The 27,866-nt window shown below is 43.1% G+C and overlaps 1 protein-coding gene across 1 annotated transcript in view; it reads left to right on the top strand.

Annotated features, from left to right (window-relative positions):
- Positions 1 to 27,866, top strand: part of syne1a (spectrin repeat containing, nuclear envelope 1a) — a gene marked incomplete at its 5' end in the record, with an annotated part of 159,284 nt that overhangs the window by 118,548 nt on the left and 12,870 nt on the right. Inside the window, 36 exon segments of the mRNA XM_084082326.1 lie at positions 192 to 323; positions 614 to 714; positions 1,018 to 1,168; positions 1,518 to 1,646; positions 2,087 to 2,090; positions 2,093 to 2,256; positions 2,398 to 2,613; positions 3,178 to 3,279; positions 3,461 to 3,580; positions 4,241 to 4,441; positions 4,769 to 4,942; positions 5,149 to 5,280; positions 5,634 to 5,830; positions 6,013 to 6,145; positions 6,434 to 6,616; positions 6,774 to 6,923; positions 7,100 to 7,276; positions 7,473 to 7,628; positions 7,725 to 7,880; positions 8,452 to 8,622; positions 9,408 to 9,541; positions 9,676 to 9,880; positions 10,811 to 10,993; positions 11,338 to 11,484; positions 12,030 to 12,184; positions 12,582 to 12,729; positions 13,063 to 13,157; positions 13,755 to 13,989; positions 14,826 to 15,020; positions 16,800 to 16,925; positions 18,530 to 18,685; positions 20,112 to 20,270; positions 20,686 to 20,852; positions 24,899 to 25,061; positions 26,230 to 26,417; positions 26,731 to 26,881. Coding sequence (XP_083938452.1) covers positions 192 to 323; positions 614 to 714; positions 1,018 to 1,168; positions 1,518 to 1,646; positions 2,087 to 2,090; positions 2,093 to 2,256; positions 2,398 to 2,613; positions 3,178 to 3,279; positions 3,461 to 3,580; positions 4,241 to 4,441; positions 4,769 to 4,942; positions 5,149 to 5,280; positions 5,634 to 5,830; positions 6,013 to 6,145; positions 6,434 to 6,616; positions 6,774 to 6,923; positions 7,100 to 7,276; positions 7,473 to 7,628; positions 7,725 to 7,880; positions 8,452 to 8,622; positions 9,408 to 9,541; positions 9,676 to 9,880; positions 10,811 to 10,993; positions 11,338 to 11,484; positions 12,030 to 12,184; positions 12,582 to 12,729; positions 13,063 to 13,157; positions 13,755 to 13,989; positions 14,826 to 15,020; positions 16,800 to 16,925; positions 18,530 to 18,685; positions 20,112 to 20,270; positions 20,686 to 20,852; positions 24,899 to 25,061; positions 26,230 to 26,417; positions 26,731 to 26,881 — 5,556 coding nt within the window.

Genomic DNA, 27,866 nt, shown 5'->3' with positions numbered 1-27,866 from the left:
GATGTTAGCAAATATTATGTATTGTACATATATTTTTATGTCTAGAAAAAAAAAATCCCTAGAGAAATTGTCGTGGCTGGAATTGTATAAATGCCAATTAGCTTGATGATATCAAATGGCACATTACCCTACTATAAATCTGTCATCACATTTCTGCCACCCATGATGTCTCTCCATCCATCTTCATCCAGGGATCGTTACAGGAGCAGGAGGACAGTGAGCCGGACTCCATTCTGTCCCAGAGTCCCAATGTCCAGGACTGGCTGTCTCAGGCTCGCTCCACACGCACACAGCAGCACCATGACAACCTGCTTCGACAGAGGGTGAGAGACAGTAGTCTTTTTACATGTTAGACCCCACCAAAAATACGTTTTACTCTTATGTACCTGTACACAAGATGTAAGAATAAAACACAACCTGGAACCTTGAGCCAGATCCGTTATAAACCATTAGTTTCCTTTTGATGGCCTGCGTTCTCAGATGATGAAATCAGTACCATGGTGCAAAACTATATTGATTTAAATGAAAGGTAACTTTTTCAAATAGCAAGTCCTAGCCCTTTTTGGAGTACTTTTTCTGATACAATGTGCTGCTGTTCTTTCTGTTGCTGTAGGAGCTAGAGGAGCAGGTAGCGGAACAGAGGAGGTTGTTACAGTCTGTAGCCAGCGTTGGAGAGGAGTTACTAAGCCAACAGACCACACCTAACGGAGACAGGTACTGCAGTTTGTCTTTCTCACTTCTTGACAAAAATGCATTATTCATTTACAGGTACATGTGGTGCATTTTCCTTTTCCTTTCTGTTAAATTTCAATTTGTAATGAAGCCCTTGGGTTTGGTTTTAAATAATCTTTGCAAGATGACATTATTATTTTATAAGTATATTATTATAAGCATAATATTAACTGGAAATTGAAGGAGGAAAACCTCCAGGACCAGGGGGCATGACAGTTGTCCCCAGTGTGATAGCGCATTATGTTCTTCCCTCATTGTCCTCACTTCAAACGTATGTTTCCACAGTGAGATGTCAGTCCCTGGAGGACTGTTGCTGGAGGTGGACAGCCTGACCCCCCTGGACCAGCTGAGACAGAGGTGGGAGAACCTTAATAAAGACCAGAGCACCAAGTTGCAGCTGTCACTCAACTCCCTGGAGCAAGACCAGCTCAGCCCGGTACCGATGCACAGTCTCTCTCTTCATTTTAAGGCGAAAATCGTTGAAAATGTTTCAAAATAATGAAAATAGCTGATCTACAAGCTCACAACGCATCGCAACGCATTGTGAGCTTGTAGATCGTCTATTTTCGCCACGTAACACCATCGTACGACTAGGTATAAAATAGTGCTTAAGTGGTGCTACTAGTTTGTGTGTCAAGATTTAGTCATTTCTGAAAGTTTTCTTAATTTTGAAAAGCATTTTTAGTACACTTCATTTCTTTTTCTTTTGTGTCATTTGCAAGATTATAACCGTCCTTGCTGCCTGTTTGACGGTCTCGTGTTTATTTTGTCAAATGTGAATCCAGGTGCTCCATAGGTCTCGTTTATCCAGTCCCGGTGTGGTTCTGAGGGGCGAGTCAGCGAGCCAGGATCCCCGCTCTCCTAGGGTCCTGTTTGAGTCGTGCACCCAGACTCTAGAGAGAATAGCTCAAGAGGTACACCACAAATCCCCCCCAACCTTTTTCTGAATCTAACTTTATTTTCCCAGTATTTGTCATTATATGTAACCTATTTTCAAAGGTAGCTTTGGGATCTGAAAAAACACATCGGATTGATGAGCAAAAATTGATGAGCTCTGAATATAATTGAATTAAAAGAACCCTAGTAACAATGTATAACCAATATGTAATAGAAAAATAACTAACAATTGTAGAATGCAGCCTTTTTGTGTATTTTCTTTTTTCTTTTTTTCTTTCTTGTGTTTTTGTACTGTCCTTTTTTTTCCCCTCCCCCCCCCCCCCACTTTTATGTTCTGTCTTGTATTTCATGTATGTGTATCTGTCTTTTGAAAATCTTTTGTTCCAATAAAAATGTAGTAAAAAAAAAAAAAAAAAACCCTAGTAACACTGTTACTGTTGCTTGTCTTCAAAGACAGGCGGTGGGGACTTCAAGGCAGGGGGATCACTGGAGGTGGTGGCAATGCAGGAGGACCTGTATGCAGCAGTGTCAGCTGCCTCCTCATGGCTGGACTGCGCTGAGAACCAGCTTCTCTCTGGGCCGATTCTGCTGTCTGAGGACACAGAGACACAACTTTATCACCTTGAGGTGAGAGACTGGACAATGTTGTTTCATCATACAGAAGTGTATAACTTAGATGACGTATATCTTATAGTACAGTATAGTACAGTACAGAGTGTACTGGGATTAAACTAAACTCAAACAACAACGTCACCTCTTCTGTTGAAGGGCCTGAGTAAAGAGCTGAAGGAGGTGACCGAGGAGGTGAGTCAGTGCAGAGACCTGCTGGGTGGAAGCGCGGGCCGGCTGTGTGGAGGAGAGGAGCAAGCCCTGATGGAGGACACCGTGGACGGCCTGCAGGAGCGGCTAGGCCTGCTGGATTCCACCTTGGACCAGCACTGTGACAACATGAGGGACCGGCTGCAAGAGCATTCTACCATCCAGGTATATGTGTGTGTGTGTGTGTGTGTGTGTGTGTGTGTGTGTGTGTGTGTGTGTGCGTGTGTGTGTGCGTGTGTGTGCGTGTGTGTGCGTGTGTGTGTGTGTGTGTGTGTGTGTGTGTGTGTGTGTGTGTGTGTGTGTGTGTGTGTGTGTGTGTGTGTGTGCGTGTGTGTGTGCGTGTGTGTGTGCGTGTGTGTGCGTGTGTGTGTGCGTGTGTGTGTGTGTGTGTGTGTGTGTGTGTGTGTGTGTGTGTGTGTGGTTCCAGGGATTTCTGATTTGATATACTGTAGTATGCACGAAATAGAACGAAAGTTCACATGCGATAGAACAGTGGTTCACAAAGTGGGGTCCAGGGACCCTCAGGGTTCCTTGAGGGGGCTCCAAATGACCCTTAAAGTTCTGTAACTCTGAACCAAAAGGTTCCATTTGTACACTCTCAGAGTGTTGGTCCTTGAAATGAAAAAGAGAACCACTGGGATAGAATGTTCACTGATGTTCTTTGAAACCATCTGTAAAGACCTCTTCATATGAATGTGTTTATAACCCTGCTTCTGTTGTCTCTCCTAGAATGAGTTGAGGATGCTGTTCACAGCTCTGAGTGATAGTAAACACCAGCTGCTACAGAGGATGGCTGGAACTGTGGACAGACCTGCCACCAAACAGATAGAAGTAAGATACACACTGATAGCATGACTTCATTATACCATGGCTATCAACCAATCAGATTGTGTGATGTGATTTGAGCTACCCGTTTTATGAATAGCAATATAGTATTCACAATATGTATTAAGATTTATAGCAAAGCATCAGTGAATTCAGAGAAAACCTCTTACTGTTTCTTATTTTGTAGACATTATCAGAGGTGGAGGACAGTCTGAGGGAGTTTGAACAGAGAGTGACTGAGCTGAAGACCAGATCTGAGGGTTTAAAGTCTGACCAGGTGTCCAACCAGGACCTCCTCAAACTACAGGTAATTAAAGTTCCATGCAATGCAAACATGGCCTCAATAATATACCTGAAATATGTCACTGTACTGATGCATTGAACCAAACGTTTTTTGACGATACTGCTGGAAACCTGGAAAAACATACTCCTCATTAACTATAATGTTTATTGATCAATAAATGCATCACCTGTCAAGTGTAATGCACCACACCTTTCTTTTATGTCTTTTTCATTTGTGAGACTGTTCCAGTCCAGGACTAACAAATGGATTGTAAAGTTTATAAAGGGATAGTTCACCCCCAAAATGACTTTTTTTCTATCGATTAGTCACCCCATGGAGACTTGAATTCATGGATATTCTTTTGTTTTTGTCGCATTCCTACGCCAATAATTTGATGACCGGCAGCGGTTCTGGTAGGAGACACAAAGACTCTCCTTTGTGTCTCTTACCGGAACCGCTGTCTACCGGTCCGCTGGTCATCAAATTATTGGCTTAGGAATGAGACAAAACTATCCCTTTAACCACTTAAACTTTGGAGTCCCAATTTTAGAATAGACTAAACAAAAACTAAACAAAATTCAGAATATGTTTGTTGTTTAAGTGACTCGTGGATAATTGGTTAATTCAATAATTTGTGTGTGTGTGTGTGTGTGCGTGTGCGTGTGCGTGCGCGTGCGTGTGAAGGATGCGTATGAGGAGCTGGTGTTGATGGTGGGTTCCAGACGTAGCAGTTTGAACCATAGCCTGACTCTAAAGGCCCAGTACGAAGCTGCCCTTCATGACCTCACTGACCTGGTGGACACCGCCCAGGACAAGATGGCCGCTGACCAGAAGATGACCGTGGCTTCTGTCATTGAAGTCCAGTTGTTGCTGGACAAGCACAAAGTAAGTGGGGAATTAATACAAAATATTTGATTGAAATCATAAGATTTGCGGTGTTCTACAGTTAAAGCTACAATCTGTACCTTATTTAAAGGAATAAACCCTTATTTTACCCAATCTGTATGGTGGAGTATGTTAATGCAATATAACTAGCACATAATATGCAGTGGTTGGCGATGGTCTTTTTCTCTCGATGGTCTCTCCATCGAGAGAGCAAGACAGCGGTGTGTAACGTATGGATTGTAGCTTACATTGTTGTTATTATTTGTAATTGTTTAGCAGTACCAGAATTGGTCACTCAATTCAACTCCTCCTCGCCCTCTTTCCTAGGAGTTCTTCCAGGGTCTGGAGTGCCATATGATCCTAACCCAGACGTTCTACAGAAAGGTGTCTGGGCTGGTGGTGCAGAGAGAGAGCCAGGCGCTGGAGGAGACAATGGTGTTGGCCCACAACATCCTCAAACAGGCCCACAGGAGAGGAGTAGAGCTGGAGGGCATTCTGGAGGTAGGCGGGAGTGTTTAAATGCTGGGATGGACAGAGGGCACAAACGTGTGTTGTTAAATCTTGAGTTTTTAACCTCAAAGGGCAGAGTTGGTTGTTGCTTGCTAGCATCACACTCATGGATAGCATAATGGATATCACAATGACATGAGTGAAGCAGTGTCCAGTTAATGACTAACCCAGTCATTCCCCTTCCCTCTGGCTTCCAGTCGTGGAGCAGGCTGATGGAGGACTACCAGGCTTTGTGTAGGCAGTTGGAGGCTGTGGAGTGCTGCATCCCTACTGTAGGCCTGGTGGAGGAGACGGAGGAGCGACTCAATGACAGGATGCACCTCTACCAGGTACTATACACATGCACACATACATTAATTCATGAATGCATAGTATACAAATAAGTAAGCCGATGCGGTGGATTACACAAATGGTGAAATGTTTTGAACATATATGTCTTATAAAACACCTCAGCATCGGTTCTTCCTCTAACGGTTCTAATCGGTTCTTCTAACTGCTCTCAGCTTTTACTTGTTCTATACATTTGAAAAATGAAATGAAAATCATGAAAATGATTGTTTTTCATAATGGGGCCATAGCCCTTGGCCTTGATACAGTATAATGTTGCATGTTCATTATAATATATTAATTCAATTCACAAATGTATTTTCTATTCTGTCATTCCTGCCTTCCATCTCCCCAGCGTCTGAAGGCCAGCCTGACGGAGCATCAGCCCCAGCTGTACCAGGTGCTGGAGGAAGGGAAGAGGCTGCTGCTGTCGGTGTGCTGTTCAGACCTGGAGAACCAGCTGACCCAGCTGGGAGAGCACTGGCTATCCTCCACCACCAAGGTCAACAAGGAGCTGCACCGCCTGGACTCCACCCTCAAACACTGGACCAGGTCAGTGGCATGGGCCAGGGATGAAGGACGTGTGGCCGCTAGTCTCACTTTTTGTCTGTCTGTTTATGTCCCTCAGTCTGAATGTCAGTCAGTGGCACTTTTAAATCCTTTGTTTATCTGCCCGTCAGTCACAGTACTTTTCTGTCTGTAAAAGCCAATCGTTTTTCTGTTCTCAACCGCAGGTACCAGAGGGAGTCAGCAGAGCTAAGCCAGTGGTTACGGTCGGCTCTGGACCGGCTCGAGTTCTGGACTACCCAGTCTGTAACGGTACCCCAGGAACTGGAGACCGTCAGAGACCACCTCTACGCCTTCCTGGTCAGTTATTAGCTAGCATGTACAGATTATCATTTTCCCCCTGTCATATATCATCAGATCAGAATATGATGAATACATCAATTAAATTATTTTATTATAGTATCTTCAAAGTCGTGCAACGTGTCACTCGACTAGAATGATGACACATCACACACTTTGTTGCAGCATAAATCAGATATAAGCGTCTCACTTTGCTAAAGCGTCGTAACACAAAACACTAAAATATCTCAACATAGGCTGCTACACAAATAAACCAACATGTGCATCTTCTTGTTGTTTCTCTGACAGGAGTTTTCCAAGGAGGTGGACGCCAAGTCTTCCCTGCGCTCCTCGGTTCTTAGCACAGGCAACCAGCTTATGCGGCTCAAAAGAGTGGATACAGCTGGTCTGAGGTCAGCCCTGGCCCAGGTGGACACACAGTGGGCAGAGCTGCTCACTCGCATCCCTGTGGTGCAGGAGAAACTACACCAGGTCTGGGAACAGCGCCTGGCTCATGACTTGGCTTTTTAATAATTCATGTACACTTAATATTGATTCAAAGCACTTAAATAGAGTGTTACCATCCCATAGTTTATGGGGTATATTTGACTGTTCTCATGTTGACTCCTCTTCTCCTTTCCTCCCTCAGTTGCAGATGGAGAAGCTGGCGTCACGTCATGCCATCACAGAGCTGATGAGCTGGATCTCTCTCATGGAAAACATCATAGAAGAAGACCAGAACAAGATCATGGGAGCAGTAGGCTCCGAGGCGGTCCAAGACTTCCTACAGAAATATAAGGTACATACAAAAGAGTCTGTTCTCCTAAGCAACACACTGTAGCTTCCAGGAATTCCTGCTACTTTCTGGACAACCTTTAAAGCCCAGATTACGTCCAACTCTTCATCATACAGTACCTCAATGTTTTGTTTTCAATCCCTCGTCTGACTCACATCAAATTCTCTGCGTTCCCCCAGGGCTTCCGTATCGACCTAACATGCAAGCAGTTGACTGTGGACTTTGTCAACCAGTCGGTGCTGCAGATCAGCAGTCAGGACGTGGAGGGGAAACGTAGCAGTAAGACAGACTTCGCCGAGAAGCTGGGAGCGATGAACAGGCGGTGGCAGATACTGCAAGGACTCATCACCGAAAAGGTAATGGTCTTGAGTTAGCGTCCATCATTTTGGAGAAATCCAAGTCAGATACACACATCTTGTTTTCTTTTATGGATTATGTGATCTGTCTTTTATGCATGGGTGACCAACACAGCTTTTCCATGTGGGGATTTAGAAGTTAGAAATGCGTAATGGTGTGGTGAATCTTTGTGGTTTTGTTTTGTGATTTATGCAGATTCAACTTTTAGAAAGAGTACTGGAAGGTTGGTTGGAGCATGAGAACGGAGTCCAGGCCCTGAAAGCCTGGCTCAGCCTGCAGGAGGAGAAACTGAAGAAGAGACATAGGATAGAGGATGTGGCATCTGTGCAGAATGCACTCAAAGACTGTCAGGTAGTAAAGCACAGCATCCCCATCGATGTGTGTCTTACACTTTATATACATAACTCTGTTTGTTGCTCTGATATAACTTCTACTGACTTTTGACAGGAGTTAGAGGAGCTGGTGAAGGAGAAGGAGAAGGATCTAGAGAAAGCTGAGGAACGTGGAAGTAAGCTCATCCAGGACAAGAAAGGAGAGGCCTGCTCTGTCGTCAGACAGACCCTCAAAGGACTGAACCAGGCCTGGGCCAACCTGGATCACATGGTGAGGCTCTAGAATTCTACAAATGAACTGTAACACACTCAATGTATTTCATGCACAATACACAATTGGTATGGTGTAAAACATTTATTCAGTTATGAAATGACTATGTTTCAAATTGTTGAAACATTGTTTCGTTTGATGTTTTGTTGAAAACATGCTGCTTCTATAATTAAATATCTTATGACATAGAATATCATTGAAAGTATGAAGGATGTGTTTTTCTTAGACCAGTATCATAAAAGAAGGATTAATTGGAAATGTAAATATTCCATATGGAGCATTTTCAGAATCCCAATACTTAAAGATTTGCAATACATATTTTTGAATTGGCACCTAAGAATCTATATAATATTGCATCAGAATTGTCTGAAATACACAAGGTTTGATTGTTTACATGCAATTCATATTTTTACAGTACATGTGTCATTGATGCTGCTGATCACATTGCAACTAACGAGATGAAATAATCATAAATAATTAAATAATAATAATAATATAGTACATTTCATACTACTTATAGTTATGTACGTTGATATCTTTTGTCTACCTGTATCCCTTTCCTCCCCTTCAGATCAGTCAGATGAAGGTGAGTCTGCGGTCGGTGTTGGAACAATGGACCTTGTACAGGCGAGCAGCCGAGGAAATCAACGGTTACCTGATGGAGGGGAGGTACTCTGTGTCCCGACTGCACCTCCTCAACGGGTCTCTGGAAGCTGTCCAGCAGCAGGTGGAGAGCCTGGAGGTGAGGAGCACAGGAGTTACAGTACTCTCTCTTCTGCATACAGTATGGGGAAATAGCACACCAGTAAAACTCACTGTCATTGTTTTTATCCTTTCACTCATTGTTTGTAGCTGCATCATTTTCTTCTCAGACCTGCTGGTGATTGATTGAATGATTGATTGATTGATTGATTGATTGATTGATTGATTGATGTACTTTATTTAGTAAGACATGAGAACAACAGTACATGGAAGTGCAAATTCACAATACAAGGTCTACTAAACTGGATAGCTCATAAAGCACTAAGCTTGTTTAAAATGAGATACCCACGCACACAAATCGTGATGACATATAAGAGACTGACAGATATACACACTACTATACAGAACGTCATACAATCAGCTTACAGGTTATTGGTATGAAATGTAAAAAATATGTTCAAGAAAAAAGGTAGGTTAAGACTTTGATGGTAGTCAAAGTCCGAATCAGAATCAGCATTAGCTTTATTGTCACATCACAGGTTTACAGAAGTAAAAAAGTGGGTGAAATTCGTTTTTGGGCAAGTTCTATCTTTTGTTATTTCCATAGAAAAAAAAGGGAAGAAGAAGAGGGGGGGGGCAAGGGGGGAGAGAGAGTAGTCAGTCTGATAAATGCTATGGACATGCCCCATGTATGCAATGCATAATAGTTTCGGTTGTAAATAATGAATCTCTTATGTCAAGATGCCAACATACTGTAGAAAGGTGTTATAACTGTATAATGGTATAACGGCTAACCTGAGAATGCGCATACTTTATGTGGATCAGAACCTGCAGGAAGAAATGGATAAACAGGAGAGCAGTCTGAAGAAGTTTGGCTCCGTAACGCACCAGCTGCTCACCGAGTGCCATCCTTCAGTGGCAGAAACACTCAACAGCGCCCTCCAGGATGTCAACGTCAGGTAGGCACAACAGGACAAAAATGCCATCTGTTTGTTAGTTGTAGTAAATGTAAAAAAACATGTTTTATATTACTCAATCACTGAGCAGTTTTCCAACCATCTTGTCCCGCTCCTCCTCACCTGTGCTGTCTCAGATGGAATGAACTACTGGAGCAGATCTCAGAGCAGCTCAGGAGCAGCAAGACTGTGCTGGGGCTGTGGCAGCGCTACAGAGCGCTGCACAGCCAGTGTGTGACGGCAGTCCTGAAGCAGGACGAGTGGGCCGACCGCCTGCTCAAGAGCGCCACCAACAGGGACATCACGGAAGAGGAAAGCTACACCTGGATAAAAGACTGCGATGTGAGTACAGCTCAGGCAATGGAGCAGTGGAGTTGAATGGCTAAGTCATAGAGTTGTTTCATTGTTTAGTACTACAACAGTGTTTTTTCCCTATGCACTTGTAAAAGGCCACTTGCTTGCTAAAGTTATTTCAACTTTTTAGTGACCAAATCTACAGTTAGTCTATTAATGGGACTAGAATTTGTGTGAGTTAATCTCTGTATTTGTTACTTAGTGTACAGTAGTAGCAGTTAAGAAACCAAGGAATTTCTTGAAAAATGCATCGCCTCTCTCTCATGTGGTCTCTAAGGACATTTGAATAAGCTCGGAAACAGCTTGTCAACCCATTTTAAGGATTCTTACAAAGCCTCTATCCCCTCTGCAAATTGCATACTGTCAGCTTGGGCTGCTTGAATGCAAATCAAGCTGAACGTAACAAAAGGCTTTTCAGAATGAGACGCCTGAACGTCAGGGCCCAGTTTATACCCCAAAATGAAGCTGGTCTTGCAGTGGGAAATGAGGGTAGCCTAGAGACTAGAGACTACACACTTGTAGTCTTGTACTGTCCCTTTGTCCCTTGTTGACAGACCACAATATGCTTGCACAGCATTTTGTACTATTAAACTCTGTATCTATATCTTTGAACCAGAGTGAAGATAAATTAAAGTAGGGTACGCCGGTAGATGATAGGATAGTGCGTCCATGTAATCGTAACCTCCCCAGTTCTATTCTGTGTGTTGCATGTCCTATCCTATCCACTTTTCTACTATATTATCCAATCCACCGTTCTTCTATCCTATCTAAATTGATTGATTGATTTCGATCGATTGATGCTACATGGAACTATCAAACAAATAGATACAGTAATGCGACACATACATAAGGCTGTATTTGAACAATAGTCTTCCATTGAAAACATGTTTGATAATCTGCTGATTGTGCTGATTGCAGGAGTGTCTTGGAGGCCAGGCATCAGCGCAGCAGTCCCTGCAGCGGTTGCAGGCGCTGGGAGAACAGCTGAAGAGCCAGGTCGACGCCTCCTCTATGGCCGCCCTCCAGTCAGACCACCTGTCACTCACACATCGCCTAGTAGCACTGGAGCACTCCCTGCACAGGCAGCGGGAAGGACTGCAGGTAGGCATTGGATGGCATACTGTAGGTACACAGAGCAGGGCTTTCACACACCAACATCCACACACGCACAAACACGTACAGATGCACAAACTATTACATACAAATAATGTTTTAATAATAATAATAATTATTATTATTATTATATTTATTTAATTATTTATTCATTTATTTTTTACAAAATATCAGTCAAATCATTGCTGGTCTAGGACTCTCCAAAATTGCGATCAGCGTCAGACCCATGAAAATTGCCATCGTTTGGGCTAGTTCCAAGATCTCAAATAACAAAGATTGAGATGTGATCCACTGTCTTATGAAATTCTGTTTTTTCCCCTTGTTTTGTCTAGTCTGGAGCTCAGGACTGTGGGGGATTCACAGAGCAGTTGGATAAACTGCGCCGCTATGCAGAGGAGGCAGAAGCGGCGTTGAAGGAGTCTGACTCTGTCGGCTCACCAGAGCTCATCAATGTTCAGAACCGCATGGAGAAACTCAAGGTACATTAACGCCGCTGTCTTGACCCGTGTCCCACAGTTCTCTCTGTGTGTTGGACTTTTCATTTTCTTTCATTTAAAGAACACTTAAACCACTTAAACCCTATACATGTATATTTCATTGACTGGGGTCCCGCAGGAGTCTATCCTTTTTCCCCACTACACCAACTCTCGTTGCAGTAAATAGCCGATCTACAAGCTCACACTGCGTTGCACCATTGTAGATCTGCTATTTTGTTTGCCTATTTTCGCCGAGTGTTTGTCTATTATGAAATGCCCAGAATAGGGACGCTATTCATGTGGTTAATGCTCATTTAGCCTATAAAAGTTTTCGTCAAGAGAATGAAAGTTTCTAAATGTGTCTAAACATGCAGAACGTCTGAGTAAATCCGATGCAGGAGTGCACTTTCGTAATTTTACCTCCCCCACAACAGTGGTCTTTCTTTAGAATGTCCTAATCCATTTGAAATGTGTGTGTCACAACTGCAGTCTTTGTTTAGAATGTACAGTACTAATCCACATTGAAATGTGTGACACGGTGTTGTCAGGTTCACCTGTTGAAGCTGAGTAGTCTGTCCCCGGACTTGGAGCGGCTCAATGAGCTGGCGTACAGACTGCCTCTCAGCGACAGAGACATTAAGAGCCTGCAGGGTCTCAACAGGTCCTGGGCCGCACATTCTGCTCACCTCACAGAGAGGTTCAGGTACATGAACTACTCATACTCTGCTGTGTGCTGTGGTACCATACTGAATAAGTACGTGGCTAAAATGAGTTTAGGTTGTATTTCAAATAATGAAAGTCACATCATGTGCATAACTTACAACCGAAACGATACTTCACAAATGAAGGGGTGATTGAAGTGAGTTTTGGTGGGATTATGATCCGTTGTGTGCCTGACTGTATATATTAAAGACTTGTTTTCAACTTTGTTATAGAATAACAATAATGAATAATGTTCTATCAGTGGAGGACCACATGCACTACTATAGATAATCTTAGCCCAATTAACAATGTCAGGAAATGGTAAACGTTATTACAGGCAGGTCTGACCAGATATTGTTTTATGTTCCTATGTGTTATCTCCATCTGTCCATCTCTAGTAAGCTGCAGGCAGTGCTGCTCCAACAGCAGAGCTTCCTGCAGAAGTGCGAGGCCTGGATGGACTTCCTGTCCCAGACAGAGCAGAAGCTGGCTGCCGAGATCTCTGGCAACTATCACAGTCTTCTAGAACAACAGAGAGACCACGAGGTAGGGGTCTGTCTGTGTGTGTGTGTGTGTGTGTGTGTGTGTGTGTGTGTGTGTGTGTGTGTGTGTGTGTGTGTGTGTGTGTGTGTGTGTGTGTGTGTGTGTGTGTGTGTGTGTGTGTGTCTGTGTGTGTGTGTGTGTGTGTGTGTGTGCTTATCTATGTTGGTGTCAGCGTTTTTGAGTGTGTGTGAGTGTTGCGATGAGAAGTAGAAGGAGGTTTGGTCTAGGTTTGCAGTGTGTGTGTGTGTGTGTGAGAGAGGATGCATACATATTTGTATGCACGTAATACATATGTATATTTGTTGATAGAGCATCCATGAATCTGTGTGTGTGCAGTTGTTCCAAGCAGAGATGTTCAGCAGGCAGCAGATTCTTTACTCCATCATCAGCGATGGACACCACATGCTGGACCAGGGACAAGTGGACGACAGGTATGAACGCTCACACTGCTGCTCTCACAGTAGTAGAATGTCTCTCAGTATTGACTCAATGACTCCACACCACTGATGAGGGTCATCATTCATGTGCATCGTTCAAAGTTATTGGCAAACAGTGTAGGCCGCTTTCTAAACTTCCCATCAGAAAAGCGCTTCTCCAAAAAGCTATCAGACACTTAGGTTAACTGCATTATGAGGGCTTTCTCAGCTAACCTTAGTAAGGTTAGCTGAGAAAGCACGATTCACTAGCACGTTTGTGTGTGTGTGTGTGTGTGTGTGTGTGTGTGTGTGTGTGTGTGTGTGTGTGTGTGTGTGTGTGTGTGTGTGTGTGTGTGTGTGTGTGTGTGTGTGTGTGTGTGTGTGTGTGTGTGTGTGTGTGTGTGTGTGTGTTTGTGTGTGTGTGTTTAACAGAATACATTGAGACATTGAGAGTGTGAATGTCTTAATCTGATTTGTTGCTGATGTTTCAGTGTTTATACTGTTACTTCCCAAACTGCTTTTCGATTGTTGGTATAGCGATAGATGAATGAATGAATGAATGAATCTCCAAACCTGACTTTACTGTACTGTTACCATATTTCACATTGCCAGAGACGACTTCAGCCTGAAGCTGGCCTTGCTGAGCAACCAGTGGCAATGCGTGGTGAGGAGGGCTCAGCAGCGCAGGGGCATCATCGACAGCCTGGTCCGCCAGTGGCAGAAATACAAGGAGATGGCAGACAAGCTGCGGCGGTGGCTGCAGGAAGTGACGCGTGACCCGGATGTGCATCAGCCGGGAGAGCCGGTGGCCCTACAGCAGGCCAGGACCATGTTGGATCAGATACAGGTACAGATAAAGAAATCTCCACAGGGCAGCGTTGTGAAGGCCCTCTCTCTTGATGATGTCATACTCCCACACATTTGTCTCAAACAAACTCTCCTCTGATAACAGTTTTTCTCACATTCCGAATGGGGTTCAGGTGTGTGCGGCAGGGACGTGCAGTTGCACTGTGCTGTTTTCATTCAGCAGGAATCAGCTACATTACTAATCCGACTTTACAGTTACAGTCTAGGCATTTAGCAGACGCTCTTAATCCAGAGCGATTTACAGTAAGCAAGAACACAAGATAATACACATAATACATCAAATGTATAAAAATAGTAATCTAATAATAAAGTAATACATAAGTAAACCAATAATCTAATAATTAACTAATACATACGTAAACCAAGAACCTATCATCAGCCTACATGAAACTATACACACTATAGGATGCCAGGCCAACAATGAACTGGCATCTGTCTACATAACATGCTGCAAGGTCATCAAGGCTAGGGCAAGTGGTACGGGCTGAGATGGAGTCTGAAGAAGTCTTCAGATTACGGCAGAAGACTTTGCTTCATAACCAATGATTTGCTTACAATGGCTACTTTTTTTATGTAATTTCTAAGAGACTTTAAACCCATTAACACATTATACGTTTCACAATCGCTAAAATCCTACCATAAAGAACGCTCCTCTCTAGTAAATTTCAACCCCTACGTGGCCGCCGTTGAAATACCTTACCAAAATGCTAATCCACTCCCCTGCTACACAAACCCTCATCCCATCCCCAACCTTAGACTCCTTTAGGTACGCTGTTTCCCCTGCTATGCCCCAACTCCTTGTCTCTTCTCATCCAGCTGAGGGAGCGCGTGCTCCAGAGGCAACAGGGAGGCTACATCCTGGCGGTGGAGGCCGGCCGGAGCCTGCTGTTGACAGCCGACTCCAGGGCAGAGTCTGCGCTGCAGACTGAGCTGATGGACATGCAAGAGAGGTGGAGACATGCACACCACCGCCTGGACCAGCAGAGGAGAGAGCTACACGGCCTGCTTAAGGTTAGCTGCTAAAGCAAGTTAAAACGGCTGAAATAAGTAATCAAGGAGCTTTACGTGGAAAAAAAGAAATGAAGATAAAAGACAAGAATTTTATAAAATCAAAAATCTTCCTCGATAGATGGTATTATATTCATCCACTTTGTACATAGTTGTGGAACTAGATCCACTTTGCAGTTCCACATGCAGTGGAACTACCTGTGTGCTTTGGTATGCTAGTGGTTTACATTTACAAGAAGGTATCAATCATCAGGCCATACATACATTCCTATGGACATCTTTGGAACCTCGTCTGATCAGAATCTAATTGTCTGCAGCACATCACAGTGTGTGGCTGTCTGCACTGTGATGTGCTGCAGCACTATAAAAGTTATGTGAAGGGAGCTAAAGGGCATCTGCCAATGTGAACCCTAATGAGCCCTCCTTGTTCCGCATATAGGACTGTAAAACCAAGTTATCCTATGAATTATGAATGGTTGGAGTGGAGAAAGATGGAGTGCGCGATAAGTGCACACTCTTCACTCACATGCTCAGATGAAAATGCTCTTGAACACTTTAACACATGTTCGTGCACACGACAGAAGAGCGAGAGTGTGTGTGTATTGTATGTGTGTCTGTTTGTGTGCCCGTGACAGTTTTGGTGACTGGCATACACATAATACATTAATGTGCACATTACCAGCTGCAGGCGCTGTGCAGCGAAGCATAATGACAAGGGCACAGTGAGGTGGATTGTGAAGGCTGAGAGTCATTTTGAAAAGCACTGTGTGACGCAGTTTAAAATTATCACCCATGGCTTAACGATTTTTAGGAGAGGATCTCTTTCTTTCCCTCTGTCCACTCGCTCTTCTCTCTTGCTCCATCCTTTTTCGCTTTCTTTTTTCCCTTTATCTTTATGTCCTCCTTACTGAGTTCTTAGACTGCTGACTATATATTCTGTTCCTGCACTGGGTATGCTTTTACTGTTGTTTTAGGTATGCTACGCTATGGTATGCTGCATTGCTGCGGTATGCTGCATTTTTTCACAAACAAAAGACCTCGCTTTGCCTTGAATTGTACTTCTTATGCTACACTCTCAAAATAGCTGTAATCTATGACCTCTCTCTGGAGCTGAAAGCTCAGTTGTTGAGGTTGCATTAATTCTCTTCTTTGGCTGGTGGATTTGTGCTGTGTCACTGTGTCTCATGCTGTTACTAAGGAGGTTTAAAGCCTTATAGTACTGTAGATTGCACGCAGGACCGCGGGTGTCACACACTGAAAATAGCAGATCCACAATCTCCCAGTGTGGAACGCATTTTTGATTTGAGACACAGGCGTCCAGATAAGTATAAATCAGGCTTAGGGAATAGAGTTGTGGCTCAGCAGCCTGGATTATTCTACTGTTTTCCTAGCTTCTCTTCACATGTACTGTATATGTGTAGCGTGTGCATACTGTACAGTATGTATTGTGCATGTTTGTGTGCGTATGTGTGCAGTTGTGTATTTTGAAGCTTGCTGTTGCTGGAACAGCAGCAGATAATTTATAGTTGCCTCAGCGATAAATAGATGCACTGTACACACAGCAGGTGTGTGTACAGTGTATATGAGTGTGTATGAGATAGAGAAAGATCAGAGAGGCACAGCTAGAGATGCTGTCAGTATGTGTGCTCTAATTGTGTGTGTGTGTGTGTGTGTGTGTGTGTGTGTGTGTGTGTGTGTGTGTGTGTGTGTGTGTGTGTGTGTGTGTGTGTGTGTGTGTGTGTGTGTGTGTGTGTGTGTGTGTGTGTGTGTGTGTGTGTCTAGGATTGGGAGCGCTGTGAGAAGGGCATCGACGCATCATTAGAGAAGCTGAGGGCCTTTAAGAAGAAGCTGTCCGCACCGCTGCCTGACCATCATGAAGAGCTGCACTCTGAGCAAGTCCGCTGCAAGGTGAGAAGAGAATGCCATGGCCTTTTCACACTCACGCTCACTCTCGCACGCACGAGCAAGCGCGCACACACAAACAAACTCAATTATATTTTCATCTGACTCACTGACTGTGTCTGTCCTATAAACGTACACAGACAAATCCTCACTCTTTCTACTTTTGTCTGTCTCTCAACACACCAGAGAGCGCACGCACACACACACACACACACACACACACACACACACACACACACACACACACACACACACACACACACACACACACACACACACACACACACACACACACACACACACACGCACACACAGAATGCACACTCTTAATCTGGATACAGTGTGGCGCTTACACGTACCAGCCGGTCAACATCCTGTTCATCTGTCTGCACTCAATGACCTTGTTTGCTGGATTTTCAGGTCATTGGTGCTGTGTAACATTCATAAGACATTTGTTCTGTGTACAGGCCTATCCATTCTGATATTCAGCTTCAGTGCAAAATTATTTCCCATTAAGCCACGCATAATGTGTGTGTGTGTGTGTGTGTGTGTGTGTGTGTGTGTGTGTGTGTGTGTGTGTGTGTGTGTGTGTGTGTGTGTGTGTGTGTGTGTGTGTATGTGTGTGTGTGTGTGTGTGTGTGTGTGTGTGTGTGTGTGTGTGTGTGTGTGTGTGTGTGTGTGTGTATTTACGTCTAATCATCAGTTATTTGTGTGTCTGTGATGTGGGGACCACGCTGTGATCAAGCTCTGTTTGGCCCCTCCTCTGTACACGTCAGGCAGTGTGTTCTGTGTAGTCATGTTTCATGCATGACATGTCGTCAGCTCCTTGGGGAGAAGAGCTGGGAGAATTGCTGAATATAATAGTTAGCCTCTGCCCGTTGCACAGCATCAGCTGATGAGAGAGGGGGTGGGGAGAGTTAGAGAGAAGGAGAGAGAGGGAGAGGGCGAGAGAGGGGAGGCTCTGTATTATCATTGTATTGCACTAGGGAGCATGTGTGTGTGCCTGCATTTATGTGTTGGTGCGTATTGTGTAAATAAGGGATGGCGGGCAGACGTCAAGTCATTCGGCTACAGCACACCCCTCACAATGCAGGAGGAGATGTGAGGTTAGGTTTTCTTTCTGTTCCCTTATTCTGATTTTAACCTTGAATACGGCATTTGTAACAGATTTCTATACAGTGTAAGGAATACATGCAGCTTGACTGTGGTGTTTACAATGCATCTATAGTAGCATGTCTTGCTGGAATGTAATATTTAATGGCCTAATACAGGCTTTTTGTTCATTATTATTTATTATTTATTCTAGTATTGTGGCATTGCACATTCTACTTATTTGTCTCTCTGTGGCTGTTCATTTGTAGGATTTCCGAATATTTGATAGGTCTTCTTGGCTTGTAATGTTTAGGGAAATAATGTTTAGGGAAAGAAAAGAAAATTGCTCCTGGAGTTGGTGGGATTAGTGTGTGTGTGTGTGCGCGCCTGTGTGTGTGTGTGTGTGAGTGTGTGTGTGTGTGTGTGTGAGTGTGTTTTCATGTGCGCATGTGTAAGGACATGGATTATTTTGTGCACCCAACAACATAATGGTATTTGTTTACTGTCATGCGTTACAGGAGTTAGAGAGCAGTGTGGAGGGCTGGACTTCTGACATCACTTCCTTGTTCCTTCTGAGGGACTCTTTGGGGGGCGTGGTCAGTGCAGATGACCTCATCGTCCTCCAGGAGCGACTCCACCTCCTACAGCGTCAGTGGGAAGAGATCTGCCACCAGGTAGATAAGACACATGCACGCACGCACGCACGCGCACGCACGCACGCACGCACGCACGCACACGCACATGCACACACACACACACACACACACACACACACACACACACACACACACACACACACACACACACACACACACACACACACACACACACACACACACACACGGACAAAGCTTTTGCAGGCTTCATATTTGTCCCTTATGAGAACATACAGCTTTTGGATAACTATGTATGGATAGTACTTTTGCAGGGTGCATATCTCTGATTCAGTTCTTGTTTTATTACCCACATATGCCTGGAGAGTGTCTCTGTATTATCTCTGATACTAAGTGCATGTAGCTACTACCCTGCACCTTGGGCATAATAAGACATTCCGCTGAGGCAGCGACAGTGTGCGATAAAATAAACACAGATGCTATTTATCAGTGTTAAACAGCGGTGTCTGGGTAACAGACAGTGCTTGTCCTTATTGGGGACAGACAGTGGCCACAGCTGTGGTGTATTTTGATAGGATAAGAGAGATCATGTATCTGGCATCTTATCTTGGCATATATGTTGCACACCACAAGCGATAAAAAAGGATTATTTGGTTTAAGAACAGTCCATACGTGCAGTTTTATAATTGCTTTATATTTTTTTATAATAATAATGATGATAATATATTAATAATATATTAAGGTAATATATTTCCACCTGGTACTAAACTGCTGTATTCTATCACTTGATCGCATGTGTCTCTCTCAGCCTAATACTCCTCTCTCTTACCATGAACCCTGTTCTTCCTTTATTTATTCATTCCTTTCTTTTATTTGGAATTGATTACACAATATCAGTTAATAATTCTATTGTTTGGGATGGTTTCTCTGTTCCAGTGTTCATTTTGACACCAAGTATTTATTCATAGTCTTTTGAATAAAATTCCATTTAGTCTTTAGTCACATTTTATTCATCTGAAATGTTTGAGTCTAGTTTTAGTTGACTAAATATCATAAGATTTTAGTCGACTAAAATGTATTTATGCGGGCCGGGGTGGCGTCATAATGCCTGATTTATTCTTGGCTGCGTGCCAAAAATTGCAGATCTACAAGCTCACAACGTGTCACGCTGCAACGCGTTGTGAGCTTGTACTGTAGACCGGCTATTTTCGGAGCACGAAACCCACACACAACCAAGCATAAAATGATGTTCTACTGGATCTCTTCTCCACTAGGCTCTCCCTAACATTTTAGTCTAGTTTTTATTTGTTGATGAAATTGTCAATATATTTAGTCATAGTTTTAGTCATCATAGCTAGTACTTTTTTCAGTCTTTTTTTTTCTTTTATCAGTTTTTATGTTGTTTTTGTCAGTGAAAAAGGTAGTCGACGAATATTTCGCGTTATAGTTTTAGTCAACGAAATGAACACTGCTCTGTTCCTGCCAGCTCTCCCTGCGCAGGCAGCAGGTGAGTGAGAAGCTGAACGAGTGGGCGGTGTTCAACGAGAAGAACAAGGAACTGTGTGAGTGGCTCACCCAGATGGAGAGCAGGGTGTCCCAGAATGGAGACATCAGCATCGAGGAGATGATCGAGAAGCTGCGCAAGGTAATTTCAGCCTTAACCCATTAAGAGATTTCTTTGGCTATTAAAAAATAGCAGATATACAAGCTCATAGCGAGGCACTCTGCTATTGATCTGCTATTTTTGTGGAAAATGTGTGGAAAATGTGTGCAAATATTTGAATATATATATTTAAAGCGAACATTTGTAAAGTATTTTGTTCCAGGGACCTCCAGAAGCAAAGATTTTAGTTCAAAATGTTCGCTTTAAAAAATACAATACTCAAAGATTTTCAAAAATGTTCACAAGTTTTTTTAGCCAATGTTTAAAATAATGGTTAAAGCTCAATTCTAAAATGACACAGATTGAATGGGTTAATGTAACCCTTAATCGATGTACACAGTAAAATCCGCTGTGTTAATGTATTTGTATTTTATATTGATGTGTGCGTGCATCCCAGGACTACCAGGAGGAGATCAGCGTAGCCCAGGAGAACAAGCAGCAGCTGCAGGTGATGGGGGAGCGCCTGGCCAGGGCCAGCCACGACAGCAAGGCTGCCGAGATCCAACACAAACTCAGCAAGGTCGGCGAGCGCTGGCAACATCTCCTGGACCTCATTGCTGCCAGGTGGGTTGTGGACCATGCAGGCCCCGGCTTCCCTTCTCCCTTCTGGAGGGACAGTACGCTAACGCAAGGTTACCATGGGTGAAAATATCAGAAATGTTCAGAAATGGTCTGAAAATGACAAAAATAGCAGATCTACGAGCTCACAACGCATCGCGATACAATGTGTTGTAAGCTTTTAGATCAGCTACTTTTAACTATTTGTCGTACAAGGAAGTACCGTATATAGGACTTATATAGGATTCATCAGTGGCCAAATGGTTGTATTGCTGAAGGACTGTTGTTGTTTGACGGTGAAACATCAGAGTTTTCTTTTTTTTAAGGTAGCAGTTAGAAGAGATCTCTTTTGGGTGTCTGAGATCATTGTCAACGAGGACTGCTTATTTACTTAGTTTTTTGTTGATTACAATGTGAATGCTAATGGAATACTTGAGCTCAAATTCATCAATTTACCTGTTTTACATTCATATTCATCCTCTTTATTTCCCTCCCTGTTGAGTGGTTTTACCCCTTCCCATGCCCCCCTAGTTAAACCCCACGTCCGTTGTTGACTTTTGAAAGGTGAGAAACGAACCATTGTAAACTGTGTGACCTCGTTCGGTCAGTGTGAATGTGTGAGAATGTGCAGAGAAAATAATGTCAAATGGAATGTGCGATCCTTTACAAAGTCAGATTTCCTAACTGCGCTGTGCTCATCTCACACATGGAGCAGTGCATCACTCCTCCTAGTGGAGGTTTCTGAATTGTTAGCATGCAGAGCCATGACTGCATTTGTTGCCATAGTTTCCCATCTGATATTCCAACACACATGGCAAATTAATTATTCCCACAATGCCGCTGATGCATTTCCTGAGGTCGCAGTTATAGCATCAGTGGGGCGTCCAGCCAGTAGTAAAAGAAGAAAAAAAGTTGGAGAGCACCAGCCCCATGCCTTTGTACATGCTACTCTGTTACTCATCATTGACTTTCGATTTATTTGAAGTATAGTAAAGTGAGTGATAATCAGTGGTTAATTATACATTATTAATTATCCATTATTTTGTTTGGATAGAATTTTTTCCATACATTTCTGTTGACCTCAGTATGGAGGAGGCGTAGAGAAGGAGACTTGGAGAAGGAGAGGGATTGTTAGGGAGAGGAAGAGGGAGGGGGACAGTCAGTGACCTCATGGAGACAGCTGCATAATGCCTCTCATATCAGTCTTTGACTTCAACAAAAACAACGAGACAAGTCAGCTTGTCGCTTCGTCAAACGAACAGCGCTTCAAACGAACAGCGCTTCAAACCTTTTCAATTCGGAGACACCCTTCTAATCTCTGTGGATGTTTGTTTTCTTTTCTCCTTATTTGATGAATAAGCGGGGCTCTTTTATTCCGTTAGAAGAACATTTTATTGGAATGCGATCCTGCTTACTGTGCACTCCGCTGCTGTGATTTGCATGCATGGAACTTGGGAGTCCTGGCTGCAGTTGAAACTCGCTATGTACATGCGCACATTTGCTGTATGACATTCCAGCCGTGGGCCACCTCTGTGGCACATGCCTCTGACTGTAAGTCCTATTTTAGAAACAGCAGCACTTGTCACTCTCGGGCACTCACCCCCCCACATACACACACACACACACACACACACACACACACACACACACACACACACACACACACACACACACACACACACACACACACACACACACACACACACACACACACACACACACACACACACACACACACACACACATATACACACACACACACACACACACACACACACACACATATATACACACATATACACACACATACACATACACATATACACACACACACACACACACACACACACACACACACACACACACACACACACACACACACGACTGTTTCTCTGTTCTTTTTTTTTACTCAGAGGGCAGCTGTTGATAAGTCACACTTGTGCACACTTGTGAACCCCCCGCCAGCCGAGTGGCAGAGAAAGTCCCATTTGCAGGGCTTGGGCAAAAGAGAAGGGAGCTTGGATATAGCTCCTCTGTTGTTAGCTGTTAGCTTTGACTTTGGGAACTTGGGATCACCCCCATGGTTTTGGACTTAGAGATGGATAATATGGCAGGATGTCCAATCGACGACTCAGATCTGCCGGAATGTGATTGCGATTTCAACAGGCAGGACATTCTTGGAATTTCATGCTTCTGAATTGTTGTTTTTGAACATAGTAGCTGAGCTGTTGTGTTTGCCAAATAGGTTTGCTTAGTGAAGTAACGTAAAAGCAATTGCATTTACTTGGATGGCATCAGAATCAGTATGTTGTATGAAGTTAGTCCAATTCCTACCGTATGGACACCGAGAATGAAAGCTGATGTTTTTATCCAGCGGCACACTGTAGTAGGCTTTTATGTTGCTGCCTGTCAGATAATTATTTTAGCTTTGTGGCTGTATTTAGATCCTCAGTATTAAGGTTGTGCTGAAATGTATTTTGCCTTTGAGAAATGGTGTGTACTGTACCTGACTTTGGTTAAATAATATTAGGGGATTTGCCACACAATGAATGGCAGAAAGTTTAGCCAGCCTGGAATGTTTTTGCCATGTTTTTCAGTAGTGGTTCCCAAACTGGGGGTCGGGACCACCAGGGGGGTCCCCAAATTATTTTGGGGACCCTCAACAGTAAACAAACCAACATACAGTATAAGTGTATACAGGATATCTGCACATTTCTAAAGTTAGACCTTTTTAAAACCAAATTGGCCAAATTGTCAAATATTGCGTAAGAAAGTAGCCGATCTAGAAGCTCACATTGTGAGCTTGTAGTTTGGTTATTTTCACAATATTTGTCTGTGGAACCAAGTCAAACTAAATGCAATGTCTACAATTCCAAGTGCTTGTCGGGTGGGGGGTCCTCAGTTTAAATGTGATTATTTTGGGGGGTCGCGGCCTGAAAAGTTTGGGATCCATTGTCCTACAGTACACATACTGTAGATGTACAGTACATGTGAGACACATAAAGCAGGCTGACATATTTCCAGGCAAGATATTCTGATGATGACAGCCCCATGGACACTCCAATGTGGTGTAACTCATACAGATACAGTATGGCGCCAATGAATTGTGCAACATCAGAGCAGTGGCGTGCTGCTGTTTGCACACAAGCTGCAGCAACACTGGGGGTTAAAGTCATACTGACCTGTTAAATGTGTCCCGCAGTAGCACACTGAAGTCATCTTAATTAGTCTGTGCAATGAAAGAATGGCTTTCATTGCTTGCCTACATTCTTGACAAATACCTCTGGTGAGACTGAGGGTTGTGTTGCTCTTTTGGGGTTGGGCGTTAACATTTGGCTGCTTTGACACTGGCAGTTGTTGTAACACAGTAGATGCTTTGCTAAAGAAGTATTAGAGCTTTACAGGTCCAAAATGGTTCCCAGTTGTTGTGTGTGTTGGAGACAAGATTTAAATATCTCCCTCCAACCCCAATGTCTAAATAAATCCATGGCACCTCAAACCTCCATTTATCCACTCAGCTCTAAAATAATAAAGTGAAGTGTCAAATTACTGCATTGCATTTTTCAACATTTGTGTCTCCATATTATTGTGTCCATTTTCCATAAACACAATTTTATGGAATTTAACAGTGTCCTTTACAGCTGAATGGAGATGTTATTATCCTTCAGTACTCATTTTAATACCGTAATACCGTTCTATGTTGAATGAAAGCACATAGGTTTATCAAGCTTTATGATTCATTATTATCACCATTATCTGATATCCAGTCCTACCTAAAGTACAGTCAGTGTATTGCATTGCATGTTGTTATGCTGACTGAGCAATCTGTGTGTAATTTCCTCCTCAGGATCATGGTTTTAGTGAACAAGATTGATCTCTTGCCAGAGGTGATTGTCTATGTTTGGGTAGTGAAATATTTGGTTTGTTTTGTTCTTGTAGGATGGTGTAACAGAACTGGAAAGACATCTCTCTGCTGTAGTGTGAACTGGTGGTATTACATGTAATGAATATGTTACTCTGTCCGTCTCTCTCTCACTCTCTCACTCTCTCAGGGTCAAGAAGTTGAGGGAAACCCTGGTGGCTGTGCAGCAGTTGGACAAGAACATGAGCAGCCTGCGCTCCTGGCTGGCTCACATCGAGACCGATCTATCCAGGCCCATCGTCTATGACACCTGCGACGACCAGGAGATCCAGAGAAAACTCAACCAGCAGCAGGTACAATACTGAGGGACCAGCAGATCAAAACAATAATGATCATGGAGGCATGATAGCGCAGGGTTTTGGCTAACTAGCCACAGTGGCTGGTGGATTTCAATATTCATCGGCTGATCTCACGTTTTTACAAATTTGGGTTTACAATTAAAAGAAAGAACCTTCAATGAATAAAGAATGAAGGCACCACTAAAAGTGATTAAACATGTTTTGTTAAAAGTATAAACCTCCATATTCTGATAGTAATCATGTTCATCACTGTTACTGAACCTACCTTCTATAGTAGCAATGATTACTGAATATAGAGCTGTTTAACAACCAACATTAATGATATTATTTTACTCACCCTATGCACACAACTTGGATGGACATGCAGACAAACACATTTGTTATTACATAATGTTACGCAAGATATGTAAACAGAAAAATGTGAGAGAATGTGACTCACAACTCACAAGCTGGTTGGAAAACAAACGTAAACACTTGAGCAGAACAAATGAGGTGGCTACACTGGGAGAGTACAGTATGACTCATGTACATACTGTGTCTCTGGCTGTTTGACTTGAGGTAGATTGAATGGCTCTGCCCGTATCCTTCTGCCAAGACGCAGGTCTAAATCAGGACCGCAGTCTGAGAACCTAGTGACCTATTTTCTCTCCATACTGTAGCTGGAGTTCGCCACACGTGCATTTGGCTTTGCAGCAGTCCCTCCATGCACTTGCTACAGTGTTATACAGCTTTCTCTTCAGACATACCAAATCACATAATCAGTTCATTGTGGGTCTGTTACCCAAGGATGTGATAAACAAACGCAACTGATGACATTGCAAAAGGCTGATGTTTCTTTTTGTTCCAGACTAAACAAATCATTAGCCTTTTAGTTTGTTTTCATCCTTTGTTTTGTTTTGTTGTCTGCACTTTTATGTGTCCTATTTTAGTTTAATCAGATGCTAGCTTTAATGGCATCAACCAACCTGTTGGATAATTTCTTTTAAAGAAAAAACTGTGAACTGGAACCTACAAACACGAGAATCTTTAGCAGTCATCCATGTTATTATGTTACATTTGTTTCACTATTATTCTTAGTTTCACTAAGTGCGATTTATTGGCACTGTGCAAGTCTTTACTTTAAAATGCCTGAACGTTTATTTAAATGATTACTCATCTCCAGGACTTGCAGAGGGACATAGAGAAGCACAGTACGGGGGTGGCGTCCGTGTTGAACCTGTGTGAGGTGCTGCTGCACGACTGTGACGCCTGTTCCACAGAGACGGAGTGTGACTCCATCCAGCAGGCCACCAGGGGTCTGGACAGACGCTGGAGGAACATCTGCGCCATGTCCATGGAGAGGAGGCTCAAGTCAGTCTTTCTTCTTTGGATGAATAACGCAATAATGTCTCTACAGCATACACATACTGTATTGTGAACATATGCATACTGTACATGGGTCTCCTGAACTCAACCACTTTATTGACAGTGTGTACAGGTATCTAAAATGATATAAAATGTAATTAATGAAAATATATATAAAGGTGGCATCCAGGTGGCGTAAAGCCCTGGCCTGGTGCAGATATAACTAAAACAGAGGGAAAACACTAACTATACACAGTACATACACAATACAGTAGATTACAAATTCTTTCTCTCATATTCTACATATGTTTCTGTGCAGGATTGAGGAAACGTGGCGACTGTGGCAGAAGTTTCTTGACGATTTCTCCAGGTTTGAGGAGTGGCTGAAGACATCAGAGAGGACGGCAGCTCTGCCCAACTCCTCTGGAGTGCTTTACACTGTCGCCAAAGAGGAGCTTAAGAAGTTTGAGGTGTGTTCACTATAGTTTCATTAACCACTTAAAACCGACTGTATATACAGTACTTTGTTGACCGGAGTCCCCCAGGGCTGTATTTTTTGGTTGAGTAGCCAATATTCCCCCCCCCCCCCCTTTTCTCCCCAATTTTTGGTTGTTGTGTACACTCAACAGTCCCACCTTATTGTCACTTTCTGCTGCAGTTCTTTACCAGGCTTTTCTCCTTGTGAGATGAGAAAAGTCTGAGAACGAGGTTAGGGTTCAAGTGTTTATGATTAGTGAGAGAGAGTGTGTGAGGCAAGCATGTTAGAGAAAAATACGTGTTTTTTAACATGATGTGATATAGGGCATAGCAGTGGGGGCCATTTTCTGGTTCCACTCCAAAATAGTAATCAAGGTGAATCATGACCATAAAACATTTTTTTCTTTTATATCTTTTCTTGTCATTTATTTTATTTTATATTTAATTATCTGATATGCAGTACTATATTTAATAAATACCCTTTGTTCTGCCGTTTTCAAAAACGTTTTTTCACAGAATCAAACGTTTTAGGGTCATGATTCATCAGGACCCTGGATGGCTTGATTCTAGGCTTAAAATAATTGTCAATGTCAATGTCAATGGGAAGAATGCGTTGACTATTTTGGAGTGGAACCAGAAAATGGCCGCCACTGCTATGCCCTATATGCATGTCTTTGACCATTTACATTTCCAAAAAACTCTTGGATTGACTATATTTGAGACAGACACAGCCTCTCTGCGTTAATAGAGAGAGAATCGGAGAGAGAGGCGGGGGGGACAGAGACAGGAGTGTCATGTTACTGAAACCCGTCTGGTCTGGTCTGGTCTGCTCAGCTGCAGATGCTACAATCCATCATCAGGCACGCGCACATTCCTGGTAGCTGATTGTGTGTGTGGTCTGGGCCCTGCATATGCCCTAACACTCAAAAAGAGAGAGATTACAGCTTATAACTAGCTGCCATAACACCAATACATTGA

Source organism: Gymnoscopelus microlampas (genome assembly GCF_963454915.1).
Source record: "Gymnoscopelus microlampas genome assembly, chromosome: 16".
In the NCBI taxonomy this organism is placed as follows: domain Eukaryota; kingdom Metazoa; phylum Chordata; class Actinopteri; order Myctophiformes; family Myctophidae; genus Gymnoscopelus; species Gymnoscopelus microlampas.
This window is presented reverse-complemented; position numbering and strand designations above follow the sequence as displayed.